We start from the raw sequence: 26,651 nt of genomic DNA on the forward strand, positions 1-26,651 counted from the left end.
GTAACAAGTACACTGTGTTTGAAATGTTGTTTTTTTTTTTCAGTTTGGACCAGAAATAGAGGAAGAATCAGATTATATTTCCTTTCCCATTCTGTATTTACCCTGCCTCATTTAAGTCAGTTTGTGACCCCCCCTCTTCACAATCACAGTCAGTGGTTCCATAGCTCATAAGAAGGCTCAGAATTATACCGCAGAAATTGCCTTTTCACCCATCTATCCTAGATGGCTATGATGAATAGAAGCAGTCTTCACTAGACTGAAAGTGCCACCAGGACTGTTTCAAACTTCTGAAAAGCCCTGTCTCTTTGCCTTTTCCTCCCACTTTCCCTACTCAAAACATTTCTCCTAGCTTTATTCTAAGATAAAGGAAAGTGTCTGCAGGTTGAAGACAACTAGAAAGAAGAAGCAGCATCACTCGAGAAGACAAGGAAGTTTCCCCCTTGAATTCATGGCATTTTGCTGTGGACTTAAGGAAGGTCCTGAGAGCTTCCAGATGCTGCATGAAACACATAGAACAGGCAGTTAATATTCCCTGATTTTTACTTCTAATTGACAACTTCTCCACCCTAGTTTCTACCATTAGATTACCTGCTCCCTTTCCAGAAAGGCAAGCGTAGTGTTTACTACTACTTCAGATTGAACCAAGCTTTCCAAACCTTACCAATACCAACATCAGACTTCACAGGAAAATTGGGACTTTCAGCAGCTTTAGTAGTAAGCTTTGAAGTTGCCTCTGCTGCAGCACTTGAGGCTGAAACAAAGCATTAATTAAAGCAGAGAGGAATCTCCTGTGCCAAAGCAGTGCACATTTAAGGAGCCACATAAAACTACTGGAGCCAGAAGGAATACGCTGAGAACATTTCCCAGGAAACTTGTGAATATTCAAGTAAATACCTAACACCAGTTTAAAAAAGAAAAAAAAATATTGAATAAGGAAAAGGAAAATGATTTTGATAGACAATATTTTGTGTGAAAATTCTGCTGAACACCAAAATGGAGATTTTTCTTTTTTACTACAAGCTTAGCAGTTTGTTCCATTTATCCCACGCCTCAGAACAAATCATTGATGTAGAGCTGTACGAAAACAGACGCAGAGTTGTCTTCAAAAATATTCATTATCACATCAGTGTTTTGATTACGCGCACAATTTTTTCAAATACAGTAAATGTAATAAAAAAAAAACCATAAAAACCCCAATATCATCAACTGCATCATCAGAGCAGCCTTTCACATGGGAACAGCACAAATGCCTTAGGGGAAGCCATCTGTCTCCTCTAGTGAGCTTTGTAAATATGCTTCATTTGCAACAGTTGTGCTCATATCTTTTGTTCAATACCTCACTACTGTCAGTGGCCCAGAGGTGGAAGGTAAATTTCCCCCGTACCACACTCTTATCATGAGGATCAGCACAGCATTATCAGGAAGGCACATTTCTGTATTTACACACTTTCATTCTAGAAATATGTAAGAAAGACGTAGCAAAGACTTTTTCTTACTTATGTTTGACATACATATAGAACAATACAGGTTATTAATAGCGAAGAAGTCTCACAACACTTTTTCAGTAATGAAGACTTGTATAACAGAAGCTTACCTAAACCAGCATTGCCATCTGAATAGTAACCATGTTCTTGACTTTCTCCAAATAATCACACCATTTAAAACTTGACACATGATTTTAAAATGTGCTTGCTTTTCTTCATTTTAGTGACAGAATGCCATGGATACCTTAATTTAAACAAGAAAGGAAGTGGTAGCTGCAAAAAATGTTAGCAGAAGATATTTATTCCTACTGTAGGAAAAGCCTCATGCTTTTAAATACTGTTAGGATGGTTTCTGCAAGCATGGTCACCTATCTAGAAGTCACAGAAGTCAATCCAGCACAGCCCAAAGTCTGAAGATAACTTTCCACTGGATGATTTCCATAGCAGCAACTATAAACTGAGTGAAAATAAGATAGACTAGGCTACAGTGAGATCTGGCTTACAAAAGGAAGACATAAAACCTAGGAATTTTAATTAAGATAAATTGCATGTGTGATACATACACTTATTTTCTATTTTTCCCCCTTCTGAGCTAAGAATTCAAATGCAATGTTTTAAGTCCAGTTCTGAGTATATTTCATGTAATTTCTTAATGAAATGTACCATTTATTCTTTTCTTGGTATGATTTTACCACAAACATGTACCTTACGCTAACCTAAACCATTCTCCACGTAGCAGTACTTAAAACTGGTAAGATTGAGTGGAAAAAATACTGTTTGATTACCCATATAATCCATGGACAATCTTAGAGAAAAGAAAGTTTAAGATTAGCATATATTAATCATAGAATATGCTGAATTTGAAGTGATGTATCACGATCATTGTGTCCAACTGCACAGGACACGCCAAGAATCACCATATGCCTGGGAGCATTGTCCAAAATATACAAAAAAATTACTAAAAGCAAGCTGGTGGTGAAAGAATTTAAATCAGACACCTTTATTCCCATAATACAGTGTCATAGCTGATAAAAAATGGTCGTCTTCGTCCTAGATATCACCTCATATGGGGAAGCTAGCATGCTCTTATTTTTATTAGTTTTACCACTACATTATTAGCAGTTTCCCAAAAATACAAGGTGCAGTGACAATCAGAAATGCTGCATCTACATGCAGAACTTAGTAATTCAGTTTTAAAGACGTGTGCAAGAGAACTTTCCCACAAGACTGTGGGCAGAAGCCGACCTTTGATTCAGAGCAAGAAAGACAGCAAAAACCCCTTGCTACCGTCAGTAATAAATAAATATTCAGAAAATGCATAACTGGAACTTAAACTAGCTGCAGTTACCATAGAAACAAGCAAGACTTACTCAACACTTCCTACTCTATTCCATTATCATTATCTCATGAACTTAAATGGAGAACATTGTTCCTATTCCTATGGAAACCCTGGAAATAGCCCACATCATTGTCACAGATTAAGGCAATCTAGAACTCATCTCTTGGATTCATTTATGTGCCACGAAGGCTCATGAAAGATTAAAAATAACTAAACAGACAGAGTTCATTTCTCAATAGAGATGAGCAGAATCTAAACTATTCCCTATGAACAGTAAGTACCAAACACTGACAAGCAGTTCCTAATCTGTGAACAACTGCAATGATCAGATCTGTCCAGTTACACTGACACACTGCAAGGTACATTCTCAGCAGTTTGGGCCCTGTCTTCACAACTGTCCAACCACGGGAAGACTCTGCCCTTTCATCTTCATGTCATTTCTCTTTCTTGTTGACCACAATGAGAAAAAGGCAACTTTTATCTAAAATACGTACATAATTCTTTCCATCTCAGAAGAACTAAAATAAAAAAAAAAATACAAATAAAACAAAAACAGAAAAACAAACTTCCCACCCCCCACCCCCCCAAAAAAGGGAGAAAAAGGAGATTAAAAAAAATAAAGTGGTGTGGGCCACAAACAAAAACACACCACCCACACCACTCAGGACATGGAACATCGTGCGCTTCCTGCCTGTGCAGTCAGAACTGGAAGCTGAGAAAAGCTTTCCCCTTCTCTAAGTTCAGAAACCCAGACCACAGCTAACGGGAAAATATGGCACTCCATTTTTGCCTGAGTAGGGGATTCTATAGGTCACACCAAACTTGGCTTAACTACTTAAGAAAAATGGTAATGTAAGAGCCAACAGACTGCAAATCAAATTCTTTTACCAAAGAACTAATGTGTTTCACTCTTGAAAAACTAATGTCAGATTTGAACTTGTAAAGGGCTTGAAATTTTATGAGTATGAAAGACTAAATCACTGAAGAATACATTCAATTTCTACTGTCTAGTCAATTAATACTTTTTACTCTAAATTAAGTCCTATTCAGATTAACTGCATCCTAAGAACATTACATATGCCCAGAAAAAAAAAGTTAACTTGACAAGAAGATTGGTTACAAGACATTTCCAGGATGAGAGGGTCCAAACTGAAAGAAAAAGAAAGGAGAAAATTTAGGAGAGCTTTGCTTATCCTTAAGCAAACTTATTAAACTCCATATTTGAATTCTGAGATGCTGCATACTCATGTTTGCTCAAGGTTTTGCTTTCTGCTTTGAAAATCTTGTGAAAAAGCTGATAATGTCAAGACCACAGTCAAAAAATGTGGATCAAATGCACCTGCTTCTCCAATTTCTTATCTGTCAAATACCAACTTATCCTTTGAGCTCCTGCTCTCATTAGAGCAATGAGACAACAGTCACTGTCTTCAGAAACAGGGAGAAACCCCACATAATTTCTGTACTGTTAAATTTCACTTGGGCTGCTAGGCAACTCTTACTTATCACAAGAGGTTGTGTGTTTCTTTCCCCCTCAACATTAAAAGAATTTGAGTCCTCTCCTTCAGAAAAGCAGTAAATAAAAAGCAGCAAAAACAAATCAAGTTGTGAAAAAAACTGGAAAAAAACAAAACACACAAGCAAACAAAATCAAAAAAAACCACCATAAAATGCCTACATGTTTCTCCCCAAGAAAATTTCTTATAAATACTTATATAATTCAAGATTCACTGCTTTTCCCTGAATGAGTACTGAGCCTTCTACCACTTTTAAGAGTTCTTCAGAAGTCCAGTCAAGGGTCAAAAGCTTACCGTAGATTGAACTGTGCCAAATTCAACAATGTACATATGGCTGTCTTCTCTATATCAAACACTTCATCTAATTAAGGAAATCTTTTTCTTCTTACTCAAATGATATAATGATAATTTCAGGAAGCAAAATCAGTTCATAACTAGGTTTAATTTCCTGCATCTTGAGATTAATTATGAATGTGTCTGAGTCTTCTTTGAGAAACCCACCTCAGGAATCTGATACTTCCATCATCTACAGCATTTTATAGCACTTCAAAGTATATCAGTATTTCCCTGAATAGGTTTTAAGTAAACTGTTACCTTTTAATGTTATTTATATTTACACCACTCAACATCAAATGCAAACAGAACTGCATGGGTTCAATTAGCATGTTTTTTCATCATGTGCTTATACAATTTATCATGGGCACATTTTTAAACCACATGTCAAATTCTCATCTACATGGTTTAAGAGGAAAAGTCACATTTTCAAAGGTTTTGTCACCAAGAACATTATGCTCCAGTTGTGCTTCTCAAACCTAAAGTATGACGAAAAAAAGGATATTCTGACCACACAACTGTAGGCATCATGCCTAGCCACTGCACTACTTGGAAAAACAAAACCAGTTTCAAAACTGAAGGACATTCTGGATCACCAGATACAAATCTCTTCCTGCAAAGCCTGCCCTTCAGATGAAATTGGGTAGTGTGAATGTTTCCGTGTGCCTAAACCACTTCTGGAATATCAGGAACAGAATTTAGCTGCTAAAGCAGTAAGAATGTCTATGTCTATTTCAGTATTTTACCTTTACTATATTCACATAAACTACACATGCAATATTAGTACAACCCCATGCACATGCCACTTTCACATCTCTTGTAACTATTCTTGCTGTCATTAACGGACAAGAATTACAGGCTAGGAGATGCTCAGTTAACATAATGATAAAGCAAGTAATGGTCAAATGCTTTGAAAATTCAATGGTTTAACTATTTAAATTCTCCCATTCTTGTTTCTCTTGATTCTCCCAACAACAACAAGGTTTTAATTTCTCCTCCTGGTTTAGTCTTTAAATGCAATTCTCCCTCTAATGAATGGAATGGAAGGGGAAAAGATTTTGAGTATGGTTGGGTTAGTTCAACTTTCATTTCAGGTACAGAACTCTGCCTTCCCTCACAACCACCAATGAATTAAACACTTTTAAGAAAACTAATGAAAAGGGGAATCATCTCTATCAAAGACTTCAGTGTTTGTTTCTGAGTGGATTAAATCATTCCACTAATTGTCTCCAACCACCCAGATCATGAATAACAAGTAATCCCTTACTTTCCAGCAGCAGATGCACTGAAACACATGATAATTATTTTGGGAAAAAAAGTACCTTCAGACTATAAAAATGTTTTCTGCTAGTTCTATGGCTACAGTGTTTCCTAAGGCCTTCAAGTCTGCATCTGTCGTATAATTAGAAATGTTTGATTTCACTAGAGAATTGTACAAATGGTCCAATGTCAATTACATGTCCAATTTTGTACTACACTACAAAGCTATGACCTTTAAACATGTATGTTGTCCTGTATTTTCCACACGGTCAGCCGTTGTTTTCTTTACCCATGTGTAGTCATAAAGTTTAAATATTAAAGAGGTAATTATAGGAGAACTCACCATTTCAATATTTGTTTCAACATTCACAAAGCACCTGGACAAACTGATTTGATAAATTAAAATGTTGTTTTGTAAGGTTAGTAGGGAAGAAACAAAAGCTAGATCAGACATGTCAAACATATAGTGACAGACCCCAGTAGAGAGAGTTCCAAAAAATAGCCTGTTTAGATTCCACAAACAGCCCTTGACATTCCACTAAGATTCATTGTGAAGAAAATTACTGTCCAGGTAAGGATAATGATGGGAGTTTTTTCCATGAGCAGAAAACACAAATAGGCTTCTACTTCACACTGATGTGTGTTCTACACTCTGCTAACTTGTCTCCTTCACCTCCCAAATAAACCCAGGCAGCAGTTCCACAATAGCCTTCAGGTGATCACGCTGAAGTTCAATTGTAACTCTTTTCCCAAGTCCATTTTCATTGGACTGCTTTTTAAGCTTTTTTTGTAAACACTGGATGGATAAGACTGATTTTAATTTAAACTCTCACAGTGTAAAAGTTCACTAAAATTTCTTTAGTTCTGTTTTACAGAACTGTGAAATCACCAGTTCCTCCTTCTTCAGGGAGAGAAAAAGTCTGCACTTTTATTCAGAAATACAATAGCTGGCTGGAACAGGCTGTATTAAATTAGTAGGAATCCATGAGTAAGTCCTAACATTTTCAAACAACACACCTCAATATAAATATTGATTTGATTTTGCTACAACCTGTATCTAAAAATAATGTGAATACTACCCTCTAGCACAAACGTTCATTGACACAGTTAACCTTCAGCAAATATTCTCAGAAAGCAAAATTTAAATGAACAGCCAATATCCATTGTGGAAATGGTTCTCCCTAAATTGTATCCTGTCAATTCAAATAGTGAAGTTGATGAGTGTTATATTAAAATAAATGCACCTTGTTTTCTAAACTGACCAAAATTAACTAACAGGTTCCATGCATCATTACTTATTTCTCAGATGGGTAGTCCTTTTGATAAACCCAGATGTGCACAAGACGTGCTGCTACACCTTGACAAGACTATAAATATACTCGCAGAAATAACCTAACCCAAGGACATCGGCCAGCTGGTCCATTATAAAATGCAATGGTAAAGTCTAAGTACAAAAAAAAAACCCCAAACCCTAAAGAAAGTAAGTCATCCGAGTTGAGTAAGTTCTCCCACTATATTGAAGTAAACTGTATTTTATATTATAAAATCATTATTAATCTATTGAAAATATCACAAATCTCATTGCATAGCCAATTCAATCATGTCTTTGCTTTACAGTTCTGACCACTCTCTACATTTGTAACACAGGGCTTATTTTCCAAGTTGACTTTCCATTTTCCAGCACCGTTTTACTTTCAGATAAAATAGGTCTACAGTTTTAACACTGAATATGAAATTAATAAACTTGCTGTGTGTAGCACAGCTCAAAATCATGGTGCCAGAGTACTGAAATAGGCTAGGGAGTGGTTTGGAAGTCAGTTTTCCTTACTTGCTGTCTCTGCCTCTCTCATGCAATAGAAATTAGCCTGCTATTTTACTTCTAAAAGAGAAAACTGGGACTGACTCAGTGCTGATGCAACAAACCAATCAAAAATCCTCCACTAATGCTGGGACACAGTGCTTCTTAAAAAGGTTCTTTAAAATAAAAACACAGAAAATCATAGAAAACTTACAAGTACTCTGCCAGTTAATGTCTGGGCAGATATCATGACTCCTGCCCAATCCTTCACAGACGTCATCCATCCCACTTCTGCTGCCACATTCTCCTCTTTTTCATCTGTTGGTTTGCAGGCTCCATCTGCCTGTGTATCTCCACCACCATTGATCTTCTGGGCCTCCTGCAAAGTAAGCATTTGGGTTAATGTTTAACAATTTGACAGCAAAAGCCAGCATATAAGTAGGGCCAAAAAACACTAAGAAAAACAGAAAATCTGTCTTTTTGGATCCCTACTAGATGAAATTAAGAACCTACTTGGCCACATGTCTTTAGAAATAATGGAAATAGAAATGTTCTTTAAGGTCCCAGACTAACTAAATAATCTTGTCCTTGACATTACATCTTCAAAACATGTACTTGGCACCAAGTATACTATATGTTCCTTCCTGGCAAGCAATATAATTGACAACAGCTGTGTATGCAATTATAGAGTTACATATAAATGAATTTGTCAGATATACACCAGAAGACCTTTTGATGTATCAGTTCAAAATAATGCATACTAGGTGTGAACATAATTTATGTACAATTTTAATTTACTATCACTAGAATTAATTATCTGGGTAAACCTTCACTGAGAAACATGATGCAACAAGACAGCAATTATCAAGTGTGAGGGGAACAAAATATAGCGAATCTGCAGGGAGCTGCCATGCTACCAGTGAACCTGTTTCAATAGAAGTGTTTAATACATCACAGGAATTATTCTGTCAGTAAGTGGCTCTCACAGAACGAAGAGCGAGAAATTTAGAGGAGCCTCAGCTGCACCAAGCTCTCTGATGAGTCACATGCACTGGAATTCATATCAGTCTCTCATGGATGCTGCAGCAAAGATGTCATGCTCTGTAACTGCCTGCTATGTGCTACAGTCACGGGTGCTGCACAAACATCAAGGGAAACGACAGGAAAAGCCAGCGTGGATTGTATCGTGTTTAAATCACATCGAATACAAAGTATCAGACTGTGCCATGAGCATGCTTTTGGTGACAGCACAATACTAATGACTTCCTGAATACTTGACAAGTTATGCTAAACAAGAATAGGAGAGGCAGCAAAATTCAGTGCTGAAGCCAGTAGTGAGAGCTTGAACTGCGCCCATCGATCTGCATTAGTGCTCCAAGCACTCTGCACAGACCAACAGCTTGAAATATCTTGTTTGTAGATGACTTGTCTGTAGGCCACTAAGCAGGAAATCAATTGCCATTAATCACCACTGGGATGTCTTATACGAGCAAAGATGCTGGTTATGAGATGATTACGACAGCAGTATTTCTGTGATGGTCAAAACCCATAGTTGTGAGATGGCCTTGAGGACACACCTGGACAGAAGGATACAGGCACTTCCTGCGAGCAGCACTGAACTAATAAAGCAATTTCATTGAATCTGTCAGCAAAGAACAGTAGAACAGCGCTAAAAATGTAATATGGACACCAAGAGTTGTTTTTAGAGAATTTCAACATTGCAACTTAATTAGCTAATCAGATTCTTTTTCCTCTGTTAGTTTCCCTCATAAAAAGCAGGCTCTGCATTCTTACTAGCAATTACAGCATAGTGTATAATGTTACTATATTGATAATAACAAATTATTCAGAGTTACAACAGTAATTCAGTACACTTCCCAAGCAAATAATGCAACAGAAGATAAAAATTACTTTGTATTTGCATAACTGGACCTCATTCACTGACAAATTTGGACACAGTGAATCAGATGTTTTGCACTCAGCATTGAAAGACGTATCCTGTGCTGCACACGCACAGAGCACAACCTACAGAAATGAGCTCATTGCAGAGGACAGTGATGTACAGCATGGCACAAGGCACTTCCAGCAGAGCAATGCTTGGCTTGGGCCAATTTGTGACCCAAAGCATCACGAAGCCTCATAGATCAGACCCAAAGAAATGCCTTCACTACCATCAGGGTTTTGATTATAAACCAGGAAAGAGGAAACTAGGCTTCATATACCAGACTTTGTAATAAAATAAAGTATTGAAGCTTAGCCAACTTAGACATATTTCCAAGGCCTCACTGGTCCTAGCTGCTGTCTGCAGGGTTTGTTCTGACTCAACACCCTCTGTGCCCCAAGAAGCCAGTCCAGCCCTCCCAGGACTCCCACAGCCCTGTCCTCTCCAGCCTTGGGGAGCCCATGGCCAGTTTTCCTTCCTATTTCTAACCCCTTGGGGAGCCCACAGCCAGTTTTCCTTTCTATTTCTAACCCCTTGGGGAGCCCAAAGCCAGCTCTCCTCGGCCAACACCCAGGCTGCAGTCCCAGGCTGGTCCCTAACTCAGTCACTAGAGCAGTCATTGGTAGAGTGAGGATGAAACCAGAGTCTTTTTTGATCTTTCAACCCAGCAAGCCCTGTTTAAAAGCACACACATGCACACCTTGCTAAAAACACTCACAACTATAGACCTGGCTATAGAAAGTCACAGAAAGACAGATCACTAAACAATAACACCTGAATGAAAAAGTACATTTTATGTTTGTGAACTTGTAAGTATTAAGGTTGGAAAGTTCTTTTATTGTGTACATATTCCTTTCTTACCCCCAATTTTTTTATTTTATAGAAGTGACTACTTACAAGATATAAAAATAATTTAAAATTTCCAAGCACTCAATGAAATAGTAGGCAATCTACTTAATTGAAGGAAAAAGGTAGCTTTTATATTTTGAAAAGGTTTTCATAACCTACAGCTCTTTTGCTGTATTGACTTTTGGCTGCCAATAGAATAGAGCAGTAAGACATGACAAACCTATTCAGTATTTGATTCTCTAAAGGTATTAAAGTCTGCAATATATTTGAATGACTGTATTTCCGTATTTATGCTACTTATTTCACCTCTATTAAAATCTCCCACCCATATTATTTCCTAATTAAAATTTAAGTAAAACAATCATCCCCTGCCAAGTATGATTTGGAAAAGACTCTCATGATCAGCCTAGCTCTTGCCACTATTGTAGCTGTAATTAATATGCAGATTAGTTGTAGTTATGTAATATTTGTATTCAGTTGGGATATTTTACATTTTTCATCTACATAGCTAGCTTTTTATCTTACTTAATTGGCAGTTAAGTATTAAGAAAAGTTTATCCCCAAGTCATTATGCAATTGTGCAGAGATCACTAAAGGATGTTTAAAGGCTGCATTTTTTTTTACACTGAATACAAAAATCAGTCCTGCTATTAAGGATATAGTCCTGTTCCATTGCTATTTCTTCACCTGAAAGCACTGAGTAACCAACACCAACACCTGAAAAAGGTGCTTGAAATAATAACCTGACAATTATGATAATTGTTTAATTATTTATAAGTTCAGTATTACAAGTAAGGGATCTTTATCCACTTTACTTACCACTTTTCACTATTTTAATTACTTGATAACAGGAACATTTAGGAAGATTAAGTGAGAAGCAGTAAATTGAGAAATATATGTTTCTGAACTTAATGACAAAATGGAAGAGAGCACAATAAGAAGGGATGTACAGGAATCAGTACTCAGTGTTCTACCAATGGTTTGACACAGACCTGGACCAGAAACTTCAATGGTTTGTCTTCTATTTTCAGCAGTAAATATTGATTTAGATTACATAAGTTTAGGGATTCTTAAACACAGTTATCTTAAGGAAGAAGAATTCAAAAAGGGAAAAAAACCCTCAAAACCAGTTAACAAGTCTCAAAATGTAGTCCTGCCTGCTTCACTTCACCTCTAAAATAGCTGTTCAAACACAGAACCATTGCAAAGATGCCTCATTCAACTCAGGACAACACAAAATGGAACCAGAAAATGATTATGAAGCCTTAAAATATCATCTAAGGATAATCTGTCTTTTTAAAAGCCCTAAAAATACAGGACATGTTGAAGACAACCTGGAAGGTACTCTCTGATGTATGGTACTGAAAAAACTTGGTATCGTGTTAAAATGTTAGAAAACATAGGAAATAGGCAGTTAATGTTAGGGAAAAGAACCAGGTTCAAGTGTGGTGAAACAAAAAAAAGGACTTGATAATCCTACTTAACTAACTTGTAACTTGTTAAATATCACACAAAAATCATTGAGTATCACCTGTAATGGAATACAGAGCACTGACTCATGCCCACATCACTCAAGAGAAATAGAATGCTCAATTTAAGCAGATGTTTAAAAACAGTAACACCAATGAGGCAAACACATTATTAGCCTTTGAGTTCCATCCTAGATAACATGAGAGGAGAAAGGGCCTGTCAGAATGGCAGTTGCTCCTAGTTTGAAGTATGCAGTAATAATAAAATAAGAAAACATAGTTTGGAGCAGTTAGGAAAGGGCAGCTTTAGATAATGATGTCAGCAACTAGCAATTTTATCCCTATTAACTGCCCTTCTATTAACCGCATTGCATTCCTAGAGCCTGGCATTTTAAGAAATGTTTTACACACCATATCAACACTTTCATAATAGCCATTCTTACACATGAGGGATCTATATTTATGCTCCTTTCCTTTACATTCACCTGTTTTCTCCAAAGCCACCAAGAGGTGCTATGTGAAGAGGAATTATTTTGCATACAAGACTATTTCTCTTTTCTCTTAGGCAAATGTCTAAAACACCGTGTTTAAAATTATTAGACTTCTATCAATAATTTAATTCCATGTCCTTCAATACATTCACTCACCACTTTGACATCTCCAAATAGGGGCCTTAAATTTATACAAAACCATAATATTATATGCTGCATTCTCAGAAGCTGAGCAATGTACAGTGAATGTTAAGACTTCAGCTACCTACTGAATATATTGCCATAGCAGATGCCTTCTGTCAGATATAGTTACCATCCATAGTCTTCATCTTCATAGTTACTAAGTACCAGTTGATCCAGTGTTTAAAACAAGCAAAACAAAAAAAAACCCTGCAGCTGTTCACCTGTTCTAGCACAGTTTAGGAAACACAGGTGTTCACTGGTACATTAATAAACAAAACAAATAGGAATGTGAGAAATGAACAGCTTTATGGAGACTTACAAACCTCTTGCAAGAGTCAGTCTTGTAGGAAAGAGAAAGCAAAAGTTTAACTAACTAAATATGAGCTAAGAGGTACTTCTAAACTGACCTATCCACAGCATTTCTTTGCATATTAGGTTACGTTGACATCAGTTATCATACTACAGCTCTGGTTTGACTTGTTTCAAAGGATTAATTATTGATACCCAGACAAACATTATTCCTTTCATTGAATAAAAGAACCAGAATGATCTGTGGAAAACATGGCTGATGAGATAACCAGGCATTTTGCTCTCATCCAGTATTCACAAGCTATATAATTTGGTGTTTGCAAATTTGGAAGATGTAGAAAAATAAAGTCAAAAATAAAACAAACTTTTCTTATAAGTTTAAGATTGAGATGCTATACTTTGTTTTCTTCATTCCCGAGGGATTTCTGAGAAGGATCTCATCAGTTCTTACAACCAGAGCCTTGCTTTCTGTGCTGACCAAGAAAACCCTTTCTTTTTTTTTTTCCCTCTTCTTCCTGTGACCAGCTTCTCTGCTGCATTTATGCAAACCTTCAGTAATCCTGACAGATTTTATGTTCTGTGCCCTTCATATTTCTGGTATAGGTTATTGTATAAAATTCCCTTTTCACATCATTGCTTTGACTGACAAAAATTGCTGCAGTAGAGGAATTAATTCTAAAACCTTGACCTGAGAGACAAGGGAAACTAGTCTAGTAAAATATAGTGTTCAACCCATGATTCCACAAATAGTACAACAGTCTGTCAAATGAAGGGTTCTTGGGTATGGTTCTCACTTAAGAATATGAAACAGCAGACACCTACGTTATCTGAAATCTGAAGAAAGTACAAAAAGATTCATTTGAAAGATTAAACATTTCTACAGATTAATGGAAATGTTACAATGTAACAGTTCCACTGATGTGAAACAGTATTTCCAAATAACTGAAAAACTGCCTGGCAGATTTCCATACCAGCCTAAGAATTAAGAGGCATGCTGGAAGTCCTTGTTCTCTCATCAAATTTTGGAAGTCCCCAGCCACCTTGCCTAATCTCTTCATATCTTCACCCTGCAGCTATAAAACAAGAGCAAGAGTAGTTTCTGTAGCACAGGGATCTTTTAAAGGTAAATATACGTAGGATTTTAAGTTTTTCGGTATTGCACAAAGACAGACAATGCAGGCATAGTGTAGGTGAAATCACAAAGTAAGACACACTAAAAACCTACTGGTGAAGACTGTCAGACTAATTATGTAAGACAAACATATTAAAAGAGATGTATAAAAGGGAAGCAATTAAGATGCAGGAAAATGTAGGAAGATGTAGGAAAATGAAAAAGGACAAAGTCATTGCAAACTTACATGCAATCAAATAGACAAACAGTGATTTATAAAAACATGACTGGTGCAAGTTAGCAGGAGTTTACACCAATAGCTATGTAAGCTTTCACTACAAGTTAAGAAGTTTGTGGAATAATTCCATGTAAATTTATTCATAGAAATAAGACTAAGTTTTCTTTTGTTGCTTCTGATTGTGTATCAGCCCACATTATTAGAAAAAAATTTTGAACCTGTCAAAAAGACTACATAACAAGTGAATTTACTGTCTGCGATATATAAATAAATAAAACAGGACAAGTCAGTGCTGTACAAGTTAAAAGTATTCACTGAAAATGTTTCACAAAATGTCAAACTAATACCTAGCCCATAAATTTATTTTCCTTTTTTATAGTTAACAGGGCATTTGTTATTAATTTCCTCAGCTAATACCAAATTATTATCACATTAAAATATTCTCTCAAGGCCCTTTCAATTATAAAGTAGCAGACAAAAGGGCAAACAAGCATTTCACTTTATTAATGGGGACACTACATTTAAATCAAAGGACAAATTTCATTATTCTTAGGTCCCTACACACCACAGAAATATGTGCATTAAGTAGATTAGACAATACCACGTCAGACATTAGTCTTTAACTGTATTTTCTGTGATTCAAGCCTTATACTGAGATCAGTCTTTCAAAATGTATTTTAAAAAGTCCCTTGGAGTAGATTAGCCTTAATTACAACAGAAACTAAACTTGCAAAAATATATGAAGGAACTTTAGATGGGACTGAGTTACAGAAATTATAGAAGTGGGCTCCTAAATTCAAAAGCCTAGAGAAGGGCAGAAAGGTGCATGCATCTTCTGTAACCCTCCCATTTTCTTTCCTCCCACCTAACAGAAGGCAAATCAAAGTAAAAGATACAACTGAAAATAAAATTGATACAGACATCATCATGAAAACCACCAAAGTAACTATATCTTATTGAGTGAGAAATGTCTTTCTTTCACAGATGACAACAGATTTTGAAGATTAATTCAAAAGTCCCAAAAGCGCTTCACAAATGTGAGAAAAAAAAAAAGAAGAAGAAACAGTGGGGAAATCATGTAATTTGTTTATCTTGATTACAGGAAGTACTCTAGTTGATTGGTTGTAATTTTGTACCACACAGTTCCAAGTTTTTCAGTCATTACCTCTCAGCACTTTTTTTTTTTTTTACTACATGAAAGGATGATAAATTAAAGAAAGAGAAAACCCACCACATTTCATTTTTTTCTAATTTTAAGAGAAGTATTACTAATGTATCTGTTATGTTCTATAGGATCTAGATTACAAGAGCAGCTTTTGCAAAATAATTATGCGATAGAACCTGCAGTAAGAGAACTAATGAAATAACTATTCACTGCCAGGAATAGTCAATTAAACAGGCCATTAAAATGTGGCAAAAGTAGAAGTTTTATTTCACTAAAAGATATACTCAAATACCATTTACAAAATAAGTATCAAACTGCTTTGTCAGTTCAGTTCAACTCCACAATATCTTTTCAATTGTGTACTTTTCTCAATCCTGCTCAGTCATAGAAGAGAGGTTTGTACCTATTAGCAAACAGGATGTTTTCAGTCATTGCATTAACTTCATAATCCTCTCCTGCATGTGCTATCAGAGATATTCAGGAGAAGATGATCTAGATTGAATTGAAGAAGGAAATTTTTCCCTTCTTCTGTATAATTCCGTATTTTTATGGAAGAGCAAGGCAGCTAGCACCTGGGACTGAAAGTCATGCTCAAAATCACATTTCTATTGCCCAAAATCCACAAAGCAGCCATGGGTTAGGAAAGGCAGTGCACAGCTTCAAGGACAAAGCATAATGTAGTATAGCTATTCCAAAACACGAATTTTGGTCCTTACATAAAAGGAATTAACCACTCACTTCCTTAGCTCAAAGAACAGATTTTCACCTCAAAAACTTGCTGACAGGAATTTGAGAACTTCATTTGGCTCAAATCAAACATTTTCATACGGAAGGGATGGACTTAAACACTTGTGTTTTCTCTATATGCAAAATAGCAAATGATCAAGATTTTATGGGAATATTGGCAATCGTCAATGCCTCATGAGCCTCAATTCGAATTTATTTGCACACACATTTTTATAAAAAGATTTATACTTTTTCAGACCATTTTAAAGGTAAAAGCATAAAAGATGAAGCAGAGAGGCAATGTAACAAAAATAACTGAGAGACTCACAAATACAACAGGTTGGTAACACCATAAAACACAAGTATAATAACAATTAGAAGAATGCCAGAGAAGCATTCTATCATCTGCCAATTCACTAAAAGAGTAATCTCTAAGGCTCTTTTGATTCAAGGGTAGTATATAACATTTATTCTCATTGTATTAAAATCATGAAGGAAAGCACAATGAACAAAGGCAGCTCTCTGTAGGATATAATGCCATATCTAAGTCTATCCTGATTTAGGAAAATAAGTTCCAGTATGCAGCACGTAAATATTTGAAGAGCAGCAGGTCAGCCAATATGTAATTTAAAATATTTACTAGTGCACAATACTTCTCACTCAGAGATCACAGAGTGTCATGCAGCTTTCAGACTGCAAGAACTTGGTGCAGGGGGTAGTCAGAGAGCACACAAATGCACAGGAATCTGAATCAAGATATACAGCTCTACTTCTCAAAATATTGAAAATTCAGATTTGCTTGACAACTGTTTTAATGATTCATCTAAAATAATTATATTAGACTCAGCATTTCCCCCTAAAAGACCAGTTACAGCACACTGTAAGAAATCTCTAAGTGCAATTATTTAATCAAGTAAATGTGATTTCATTTATTACCCACTGCTATGGAAACAATTTTGTGTAATCTGAATCTCATTACTCCCTTGCATAAAGGACAGACAAAAGTTTTTAATCTATGAGGAATTTTCCTTCTTTCAGGTTATTTCTTTTAGGCAGCTTTATTACATTGGTTCACTTCCTAGACAGTAAATATCAGCATCTAAATTATCCACTATCAACACTTGTAGACTACAGATACAGCACCTGATATATTTATGATGCAAGGAAACATACACAGTTGTTCCAAATTTACAGATACTGACTGAAATCTAAGGGAGAGAGGAGAGAACTATTAAATTTCTGTCTGACTTGCATATTACAGCTCCATTAATTGCTACTTATTCTACACAGAATGAGAACAAGCTCAGTGAATACTCTCTTCGACTTTCTTAATGTCATCACCTTAAATAACAGGAATAACTTACACTGACACAGAGATCATCCCCTTCTCTTGTGCACGTAGCAGTGATGCACTGCTAGCAATTGATGCATGACTGTGACATTGAGCATTGCCTTCCCAAGCAATCAGAAGTTGGACTAGTGGAAAATAAAGATACATGGTGTCCATTTTTGGCTCTCATAACACATCCTGTTCAAGGCAGGATTGAATCTGCCTGAACCAAAACTTGTAGGTGAAGCTCCTACTCTAAGTCATTTTCTAAATGAGAACAGCAACTCCTTGATGTTCCTCAGAGCCCTGAATGCTCAGAAACAGCCCTGGCAGAGTTGCACTGGAAGCACAGGGCCAGTGAGGTGCTCAAAAGCAGTCATTGCTCTGTCTCATGAGTCTGCAGTTTTTGGTTTCAAAATTTATCAAACCAGCAAATACAGCATATGTTACAAAAATATGTTACCTCTGAACACTCATTGTGCCTATAAATTATGCATGACACAGCAAGCAGTTACAGTCACCTGATCATAAGAGGTAATGAACAGAGGTGAGAGGATAGGTCAATTTAAATTTCTAGCTCTTTCTGTAAGACTAAATACGAGTCTGAAGTAACTGAAGTATAATTATTGTTAAATCACCAAAAAGTATTGAGTTTTAATTTGCTTGACCTTCGTGGGAGTGGAAGTTGACAATGACAAATAATACAGTTAAGGCTACTATGGAAATTTCAATCTGGAATGCCTTTTGTTTATATCGCGCAATTACGTGATAATGTGATAATATTATTATAGGGCCTAGAACTCCCATTTTTTCTTTTAAATTTTATATTAATTGTTTTGATAAAGAGTTTTCAGCAGCATAAAGATTGAACAGTTCATCAAAGCAGGCTGTCACACTTTACACTATTCACAAGATGTGTTTTACTGAAACTACTCATCAGCTTGAAGCTTAAGAGACTTTCTCCATTTACCGTGCTGCATAATTACCTCACACAGCTTTTCAAGATGCAAGTGTCCCCTATAATTTATCTGTGAATGAGATTCATTGACAATCCCATGCAAGTATCACATGACATGAAAAATTTCACCTTAACCACTTCTTAAAAGAAAAAAGGGCTTAATTAAGCCTTAGCAAAAAAAAAAAAAAAGTAATGATTCATACAGCAGTAATTCATATCTTCCAAATATCTGATTCTAGTTTATTCAGCAACAAGACATTGAAGTAATATATGCAACTAGGGGATGCATTTGAGAAATAAATAATAACTCTGCATATCAGATTCAGATGATGGAAATTGGCAGGGTGGGGGGAAAGGCATGAACTGTAATATCAGCTCTTTTTTTCAGTTTAAAAGTATGGCTTTTAAACTCACACAGTAGTTTCACAAGGAAAATGGGATCTGCAGGTCACAAAGGCAGAAGTAATACATATCATGAATCCCATTTTGTCTGCAGATACACAACTCTACAAAAAGCATTTAAGGATATTTTTCTTCCTGGTCACTTTCTAAGTCCTCACTGGTATCATGGGATGCATAATTCAAATGCTTTAATTTATTAACACTTGTTAAGTGCCCAGTAAACTAAAAGTGATATGTAGTTCTAACTTGGTGCTCACATGGGCAACCATCACTGGCCTAGAGGCATCTAGTGGAGCTCACTCCAGGCTGCAACAGATTTCTGCTGAATAAAATGAACTTCCTGTGAAAGAAGCTTCTTCCTTAAGACTAAGTCATCTATCAGATATTTATGCTATGCTGTTTAAAGAATACTTAACTTCTAATACATTTTAAAGGGCTCTCCAGGGAAACAAAGTCTCCTTGTTATTGATTGAGTCAATAGAGAGAGCTGTGAAAATTCAAATGAAAAACTGTTACCTTCATTCCCTTTTCATTTTTTATGGGACTGAAAAATGATGAAACAATTCTATTTTGCCTAAAAACTCACCACTATTACCATATAAATTTAAGCTGGAATCTCTCTGATCCGCAGAAAACTTATCCTACACACTGATTTCTTCTCATGCAGATAACCACAAGAGGAACAGAAAACTAGAAACTAAGCAAAGTCCAATCCCTACTAATATTTTTATAAAGTAAAGGATGTTTTGCATGAAGTTCTAAGCAATTGCACAAAACAGAGGCTTGCAGGGGAAAAAAACCCCACACAGCAAAACAGTAAAAAAGCCATTTTCTTTTCCATCAGTTCCTTTTCTTATAGTTATTCGCTTCATCAGTAACACACACCAACAAATCTGTGGAACTCTACTGCTTCTACAGGTCACAGAGTGATCTGTGTGAACTACTATTTAAGTACACATCACCTCCGTAATTCTCCTGCTCTATGATCTCCAGAAACATCTTTGCAGGTCTGGGGGTAAATACAGTCTCCTTCTCTCTCAAGCAGCTTATGAAAAGAGATACAATTCAAATAGAGAAACATTATGCCCTCATACTCAGCTCTCACCAGAAAGTTCCTGTGTATGTTTCCCATTACAATCAACCACAGCAGACATTAGCATATGAAAACAAACCCTGTGAAACTCTCTAATGTCTTTTTTTAAACATAACACCAGTTAGAAAGGGAAAAACAGGAGCCTGGATTTTTCTACAAGAGCTGTGAGGCACTGGCACAGGTTGCCCAGAGACCTTCTGGCTGTCCCATCCCTGGAACTGCTGAAGACCAGGTTGGATGGAGCTCTGAGGACTCTGGTCTATCAGAAAGTGGCCCTGTCTATTGCAGGGAGACTGGAACAAGATGATCTTTTAGGCCCCTTCCAACCCAAACCATTCTGTGATATGATTCTATGATTCTACTAGCCATCTCTCTGGATAGTACCATCTCAAAGGGACTATAACCTAGAAAAAGGAATTGTTACAATTGTGGAGCACCATGTAAAACTAAGTCCACAATGAGAGTGCTCTGTCCAGAACTAGGGAAGAGCAGGTATAAAGTTAGCACTTCCTCTGCTGGGGACTGAGCTGTTGGCAAGTTAAATATGAATTAACAGTGTGTCCTGGCAGCCAAAGGGATGTTTATCGTAACACAGGAGGGATTGAGTAAAGAGCTTGTGAGCTTCCAGTTAGTTCAGTAGAAGGTGTCTAGTGACAAAGTTGAATATGTTGAGAGAAAAGATTTATCATCTAAGCCATTTATTCAGGAGGTATCACCCTTCTTAACTTTTTTTTTTACTTTCTGTTTGTTTGATTTAGTAATGGGGGTTTTTCCTTCCCTTCCACTCTCTTCAAACATAAGTTTGTCATTTCCTGTCTGCAAGTTTGGCTTAAAGTCTCCAATTCCTTCAGAGCATCTTCCACTATTACCATCAACTGTGTTGATTCTAAGTAGGGAAAATATGATCAACATCTGCACACACACTCTGGATGAAACCCTGCCAACCTCCTAGGGTGACAACAGATGTTTTTGTTAGTTCTCGTATCTCGTAGGAGCCAACAATAACCCAGGGAAAGAGTCAAAAACTGAAAGCAACGCTGACAGCAGGAAAAATACTATGGTCCAATGGGCTCTAAGGTCACCATTTAACCAAATAATTTGTTACAGGAGTAAAGACATCAAGTTACCAAAATGGTTGCACACCCTTTCAACCTTGCGGTAAAAAATTTTTGGCTACAACAAAATATAAACATGATTCTAATGAAAAAACACCATTAGGTTGGGTCTAAACCCAGTAGTGTGTGGCAAGGCTACTGTAACTGGGACAATGGAATAATAAAAGCTGCCAGAGAGAGTAATCAAGCTCCAGCAGGAGAATGAAAGTTCATTCTTTTGAGCATTTAACTGTAAAAGCAAGCATATGGGAATTACTGAAACAAAAGACAGTCTCAAATATGGCTGGAAAAATGGATAGATATAGAATTAATCACTCCCCACAAATTTATGCTTGAATTAGGGCAAGTTTCCCATCATAAGTGAGATTCTTAACTGCATGACATGAGTCACTTCATCTTGAAGGAAAAGGAATATGAATACAAATCTTGTTCCTGGCAACCACATTAGTGCAAAGGCCACACTGACAATTAATTCACATGAAGAAAAGGTCCAATTTCTTGAAAATATTACACAGAGCTGTTGACAATTAATTCTAGTTTATTAGAATGGAGCTTTGAGAGTTTGATTCCTCCTGTCTTAAGAAACCCAGCATCCGAGTGCTGGTGGCATCGCTGCCTTGCTGTGCTCTGGACCCTGGAGCTCAGAAGAATGTTTTATTTCATTACTCAGAGACCTAGCAACAGTGGTATTTAATAAAGTGATCATCAGTCATCTAAAAAAATACATTTTTAAAAATGTATGATTTTCTGCTGTGCTCTGCACTCCCTGTAATCAGAGAGTTCTGCTGGAATCTAAGGGGGGGAAATTTTTCATCAATGCAGGCATATCAATTATGAGAATGTCAGCCCTGCTGGATGCCAGATTCAAATTGTTGCTAGATAGGCTATGTATGAGATGGCTGGAGGAAAACAGTAGAAAAGTATAAAAACAAATTTCATGTTTAACAGAGAAAAAGTAATGATAGAATTATATGTAGGTTAAATGCAAATCCCAGCTCACTGTAACAAAATTCTTCCCTCATTCCCTCAGTGTGAGTTTGGAGTTTTGTTTTGCTGGGGTTTTTCTGGTTGTTGTTTGTTTGTTTTACAATTAACTCACTCTTTTATATACACTCATTCTCTGGAATACTCACTAGGTTTAAAATAAGATTCTAGCACAGACACACTTGATACTAGAACTGAGTTGACTTGAGAGACGGAAGAGCCAGTTGAGGACCTCTCCACTTACTGGTGTACGTTAATATCCATGTTGTGACAAAACTATCTCATAAAACTGATTTGTTCACACTATCAGTATTTTTACCCAAATGCACTCAGCATCAAAAAAAAAAGTCACCTCTGATAACTCCAAATCTTTCACAAACTCCTCTGAATCTATAAATTCTGCAGAGGTCCCTAAGATGAAAAAAATGAAGTCTTCATTTCTATGAACACCTGCAGACTTACCTCTATAGCATAGAGCCAATACTTCTTCCTCTTATGTGTCTTTACAATCAAAACATAGCTTGTAAAAATATCCACTTTCTTTACACTGTGATGATAGAGCATTATCAACAAATGCTACAGATGGTCAAATTAAAGTTATGGTCCTGATTATTAGAATATACAGGGTAGCAACCTAGTTATTGGCAGAACAAAACCAGGAAGATTTTGGCTGGTTAGCTTGGTTGTTTTTTGCTTGTTTCAACTTAAACAAATGCCAAGCCAGGGACCTAAATAATAAAGGTCTATTGATTCATAAGAATCAATAAGGATCTGAGCCAGAAATTATAAACACACATTACCTTTGGGACAGGAAAAAGCACATGGGTCTATAAATAACTCCATATGGTGTGGGGTTTTTGTTGAGGTGTTAGCTTGGAGGTTTTTTGGTTTGGTTTTTTTTTTGGGGGGGAGTGGGTGGGGCTGGTGTTTGATTTTGGGGTTTTTTATTATTTTTGGTTGCTTGGTAGTTTTTTAAGTCAGCAATGTACAGTGAAAGAAGGTCTACAGTCTGCTTTCTGGGCACAAATAAACTGACAAAAGAATATCCCATGGTTAGGGATAAAAGGAAAGAGTTAAGGATGGATACTTCTCTCCTTTTCCTCTAGCAGAAGAGAAACTTATTCTCCTTATTTTGAGTAAATCTGCTTCACCCTCAGCTCACATGCCCCTGATTCCCCTTACCTTGACTATTGTGCCATGACTCCTCCTCCATTTTCCAGTAATCTAAAAGTACAAGCTATGGTTCATGTATTGCATGACCTGTATTGATTCACACTCTAGGACCTTATAGACATTTTTAACATGTTAATGTCAATTGTTCAATTATCTAAGAAAAAATGTATACATAACAGCCTCTCTGATTATTTCATACAAAGTTTTAAACCTGTTTTCTCCAAAATACACATATATTTTAAATTCAAAATTAAAAACCAAAACATATTCCATACGCTTCTAACTTGTCATTATCTGTTATTAAAAATATTCACTTGTTTCACTGAAAAGCTTCTCCTCACTATAGCAGGGCTGCAAATAGGAAAGCTAGTTTTAACATCACTTGCTCTTTGGTGATACTGAGAAAATCACAATAGGTTTGCCTAGTAATATTTTTTCCTAGCTTGAGCACACATGTGCTTTGGGTTAAGGTCCCTTCCAACCCAAACCACTCTATGATTCTATGAACAAATTATTTCAGAAGAGAAATGATACTACGGTCAAAATAGGTAACAATTTATGACTTATGTTACATTGAACTAGTCGTAACCAAACCAAAATAATTATCACATTCTCAACACTTTCATGTCTGAGTTAAGAGGAGCAAATAAGATTAACTTGAAAGTAGAAGTTCATCAATTTTTAATCAGAAGCATTATTCATTGCCTACTTGCTGAATATTCTCTTACGACTATACCAGTGCACACACCAATCCACATGCACAAACCCACCAAAACACACACAGCCAATTAACACGCACAAAACCACTCAAATAGAGCTTAGGAAAAATTTTTATTTCTAAATTAGTCATGTTTCATTTCTTTCTTAATTGAAAGCAACTTAAAAAAAGGGAACTAATTGTGACCTAGCATCAACAGAACCTGTTAAATTACTTGGCTCAATTGAGTGGGGTTTGGGTTTAGTTGTTCAAAATGCAAAGGAAAATATTTAAGAATTTATATTAAAATGTAGTCTTTAACAGATATGATAGATGCAATAAGAAAAGATTTTCTTTCCTACTTAAAAGCAATTTTACTACATTATATCAAGACTTCTTATAATTTTCAGCAGTCTTCCAATTAGCCCTCTACTTTATATCATTTCCTTTCCCAGCTACAAACAAGTAATCAGAAAAACTGGGCACTTTCTTTTGTGACAAATCTGATCTTTTATATCATTTTTCGAACACATGAAAGCAAAGCACTCATTCTTTCAGAAGATTACATGGCTACATAAGGACACATTCTCCTGGGAGCATCGATGGACACTTGGAAGTGCTGACCAAACGCCAGCACCACCCGTGGGTACCACTGACCCAACCACCCCTGGCTGCCTGCAGCTCATGCAGCACCCCTTTGGGCAGAGGCATTTGGTGCTCAGGATCAGCAGCTAGCACAAAGCTGGCACTTGGGAAGCAGAACAACTAAAAATGGTCAAGGCAAGCAATGCAATCGTTTGTGCAAGAGGGATGACAAAAACCAGGATTCTGAGGATTCTGTAACATTATTAACAGGAATGGGAACAGTAGCCTTGGGATCCAGAAAGCACAGGCATTAACCAATGCAGACTACTTTCTCTAACCTCTTAGGACAATTTGCTCTCATCCAAGCTGCCTAATTTTGTATGTGCTAATTCCATTTAACTTTTCTAAAAACAGAAAACAGAGTAATCTGTAGGCAAAATAAGCTTAAAGACATACTACTGGTCTTTCAATTGAAGTTTAGTTTTCGGTATGTGGGAAGTTGCATTCAGACCAAATAAAAGCAGTCATTTGCTAATTCATCATAGGTCACGTAATTGTACAAGATAAATAACAGTACAATTCAGATTTTTTTTCTATAAATAAAAATATAACAATACAAAATATAAATGATAAATCATTTGAAGACTGATTTTATTTTCTGTGTCAATGAAGATACACGCTCATCTTTACCTAGGAATAATAAATACTACAAATATTTCTCTGAATTGCACAAAAATCCAAATTCTACTGTCACATTGTAAAGGAAGACACACTACTGAATATATCCCATAAATAGAAATAAAATTAATTATTTCCTCATGTACGCCAAGCAAAGGGAAAGGAAATATATAGTAATATATAAGAGAAACAGTTACATTTTGAAAAAGAAATGTTTTACTTTTTCTACTCTGTAGCAAACACCTTGAAACTAACAAGAGTTCAGAGAACCAGATCTGGATGCTGTGAGACAAGTAATAAACATAAAAGTGTCTACATATTACAGCATTCCCCCTCAAACTGAAATCATTGTACTAATCTCCTGTGAATAAACACAACCTACATTAACATCATTACTATTAACTGAATACCAAAAATCCCTCATTTTCACTCAGTTGCTTCTCTCAAAATACTGATTCTGTAAAATTAGAACTACCCTTTGCACACAGCAATTACTAATACAATTTGAGAGCTTTACTCCACTCTACCACCAAGGAACATTTGGAGACCTGAAAGATAAACAGCTAAGGGACAAAGTGCCTTCCTTAAAAGTGACACAGTTGTAGAACTTAAGATGACAATCTGGCAAACTCAATTAACTCATTTGCACACTTGAGATTGATTATTTACATTGTCTCAAAGTGAAAAGTTCTCATACTATGATCATTACTTGCAAAATATTTTAAGCAGATAAAATTGAAGGTAATATAAATACCTCATTTCTGCTTACAGATCTCGCTTTTATTAAAATAGTATCAAATCATATCACAGATTTCCGGATTTACTCAGACCACTGGTGGCCTTGAAATATTTGCTTTCAGATTATTTAGACAAAGCAGGGAAGTGTTTTTCCAATTTTAAAAAGCAGGTAAAAAAATCTGAAAGGCATACAGAAAACCTGTGAGGAAACACAGATCTGAAAGCAGATTATATGTTTTAAGCTATAGCACTAATAAAAGGAATAGCCTTCCTGCCTCCTGTGGTGTATGTAAGCAGAATCCTGTGCCTTGCTAAATAAATCACACACAGACTTAAACTTACTTCTGAGAAATCTTTTGCAAGTCCTTTAGGTTATTTTTCAAAATACTGTCATGTAAGTTGGTGTATACATAAAATGTCTTCCTTCTAGTCTGGATCCTCTGACAATTTCCTATTCTAATTAGTTTCCATTGTTCTAGAAAACACAATACTTCTCAGGACTTTAAATTTAGCCTATGTCCTCATTTTTCTCCCTTTCATTAAATGGAAAGGGTCATCATACAATCCAAGCTAGTTCCTAAACAAGTTTTGGCAGTGCTTTTTTAAGACCACATCTCATCATAAGAACCCTTGCAGCAAAGTTGCCATTTAGAAGACACATTGTCAATGTAATCGTTTGATTAACTC

At 36.2% G+C, this 26,651-nt stretch overlaps 1 protein-coding gene across 21 annotated transcripts in view; it reads right to left on the reverse strand.

Moving 5' to 3' along the window:
* The window catches only part of KCNMA1 (potassium calcium-activated channel subfamily M alpha 1), a 430,367-nt gene that overhangs the window by 300,213 nt on the left and 103,503 nt on the right, over window positions 1-26,651 (reverse strand). For all 21 annotated transcript variants that reach the window (XM_085063987.1, XM_085064006.1, XM_085063988.1 and 18 more), the window contains exon 2: window positions 7,943-8,107. In XM_085063987.1, coding sequence (XP_084920113.1) covers window positions 7,943-8,107 — 165 coding nt within the window. The remainder of the gene's footprint in view (window positions 1-7,942; window positions 8,108-26,651) is intronic.

The sequence above is a fragment of the Lichenostomus cassidix genome, chromosome 6 (assembly GCF_008360975.1).
Source record: "Lichenostomus cassidix isolate B80296 chromosome 6, HeHo_3.0, whole genome shotgun sequence".
NCBI lineage: Eukaryota > Metazoa > Chordata > Aves > Passeriformes > Meliphagidae > Lichenostomus > Lichenostomus cassidix.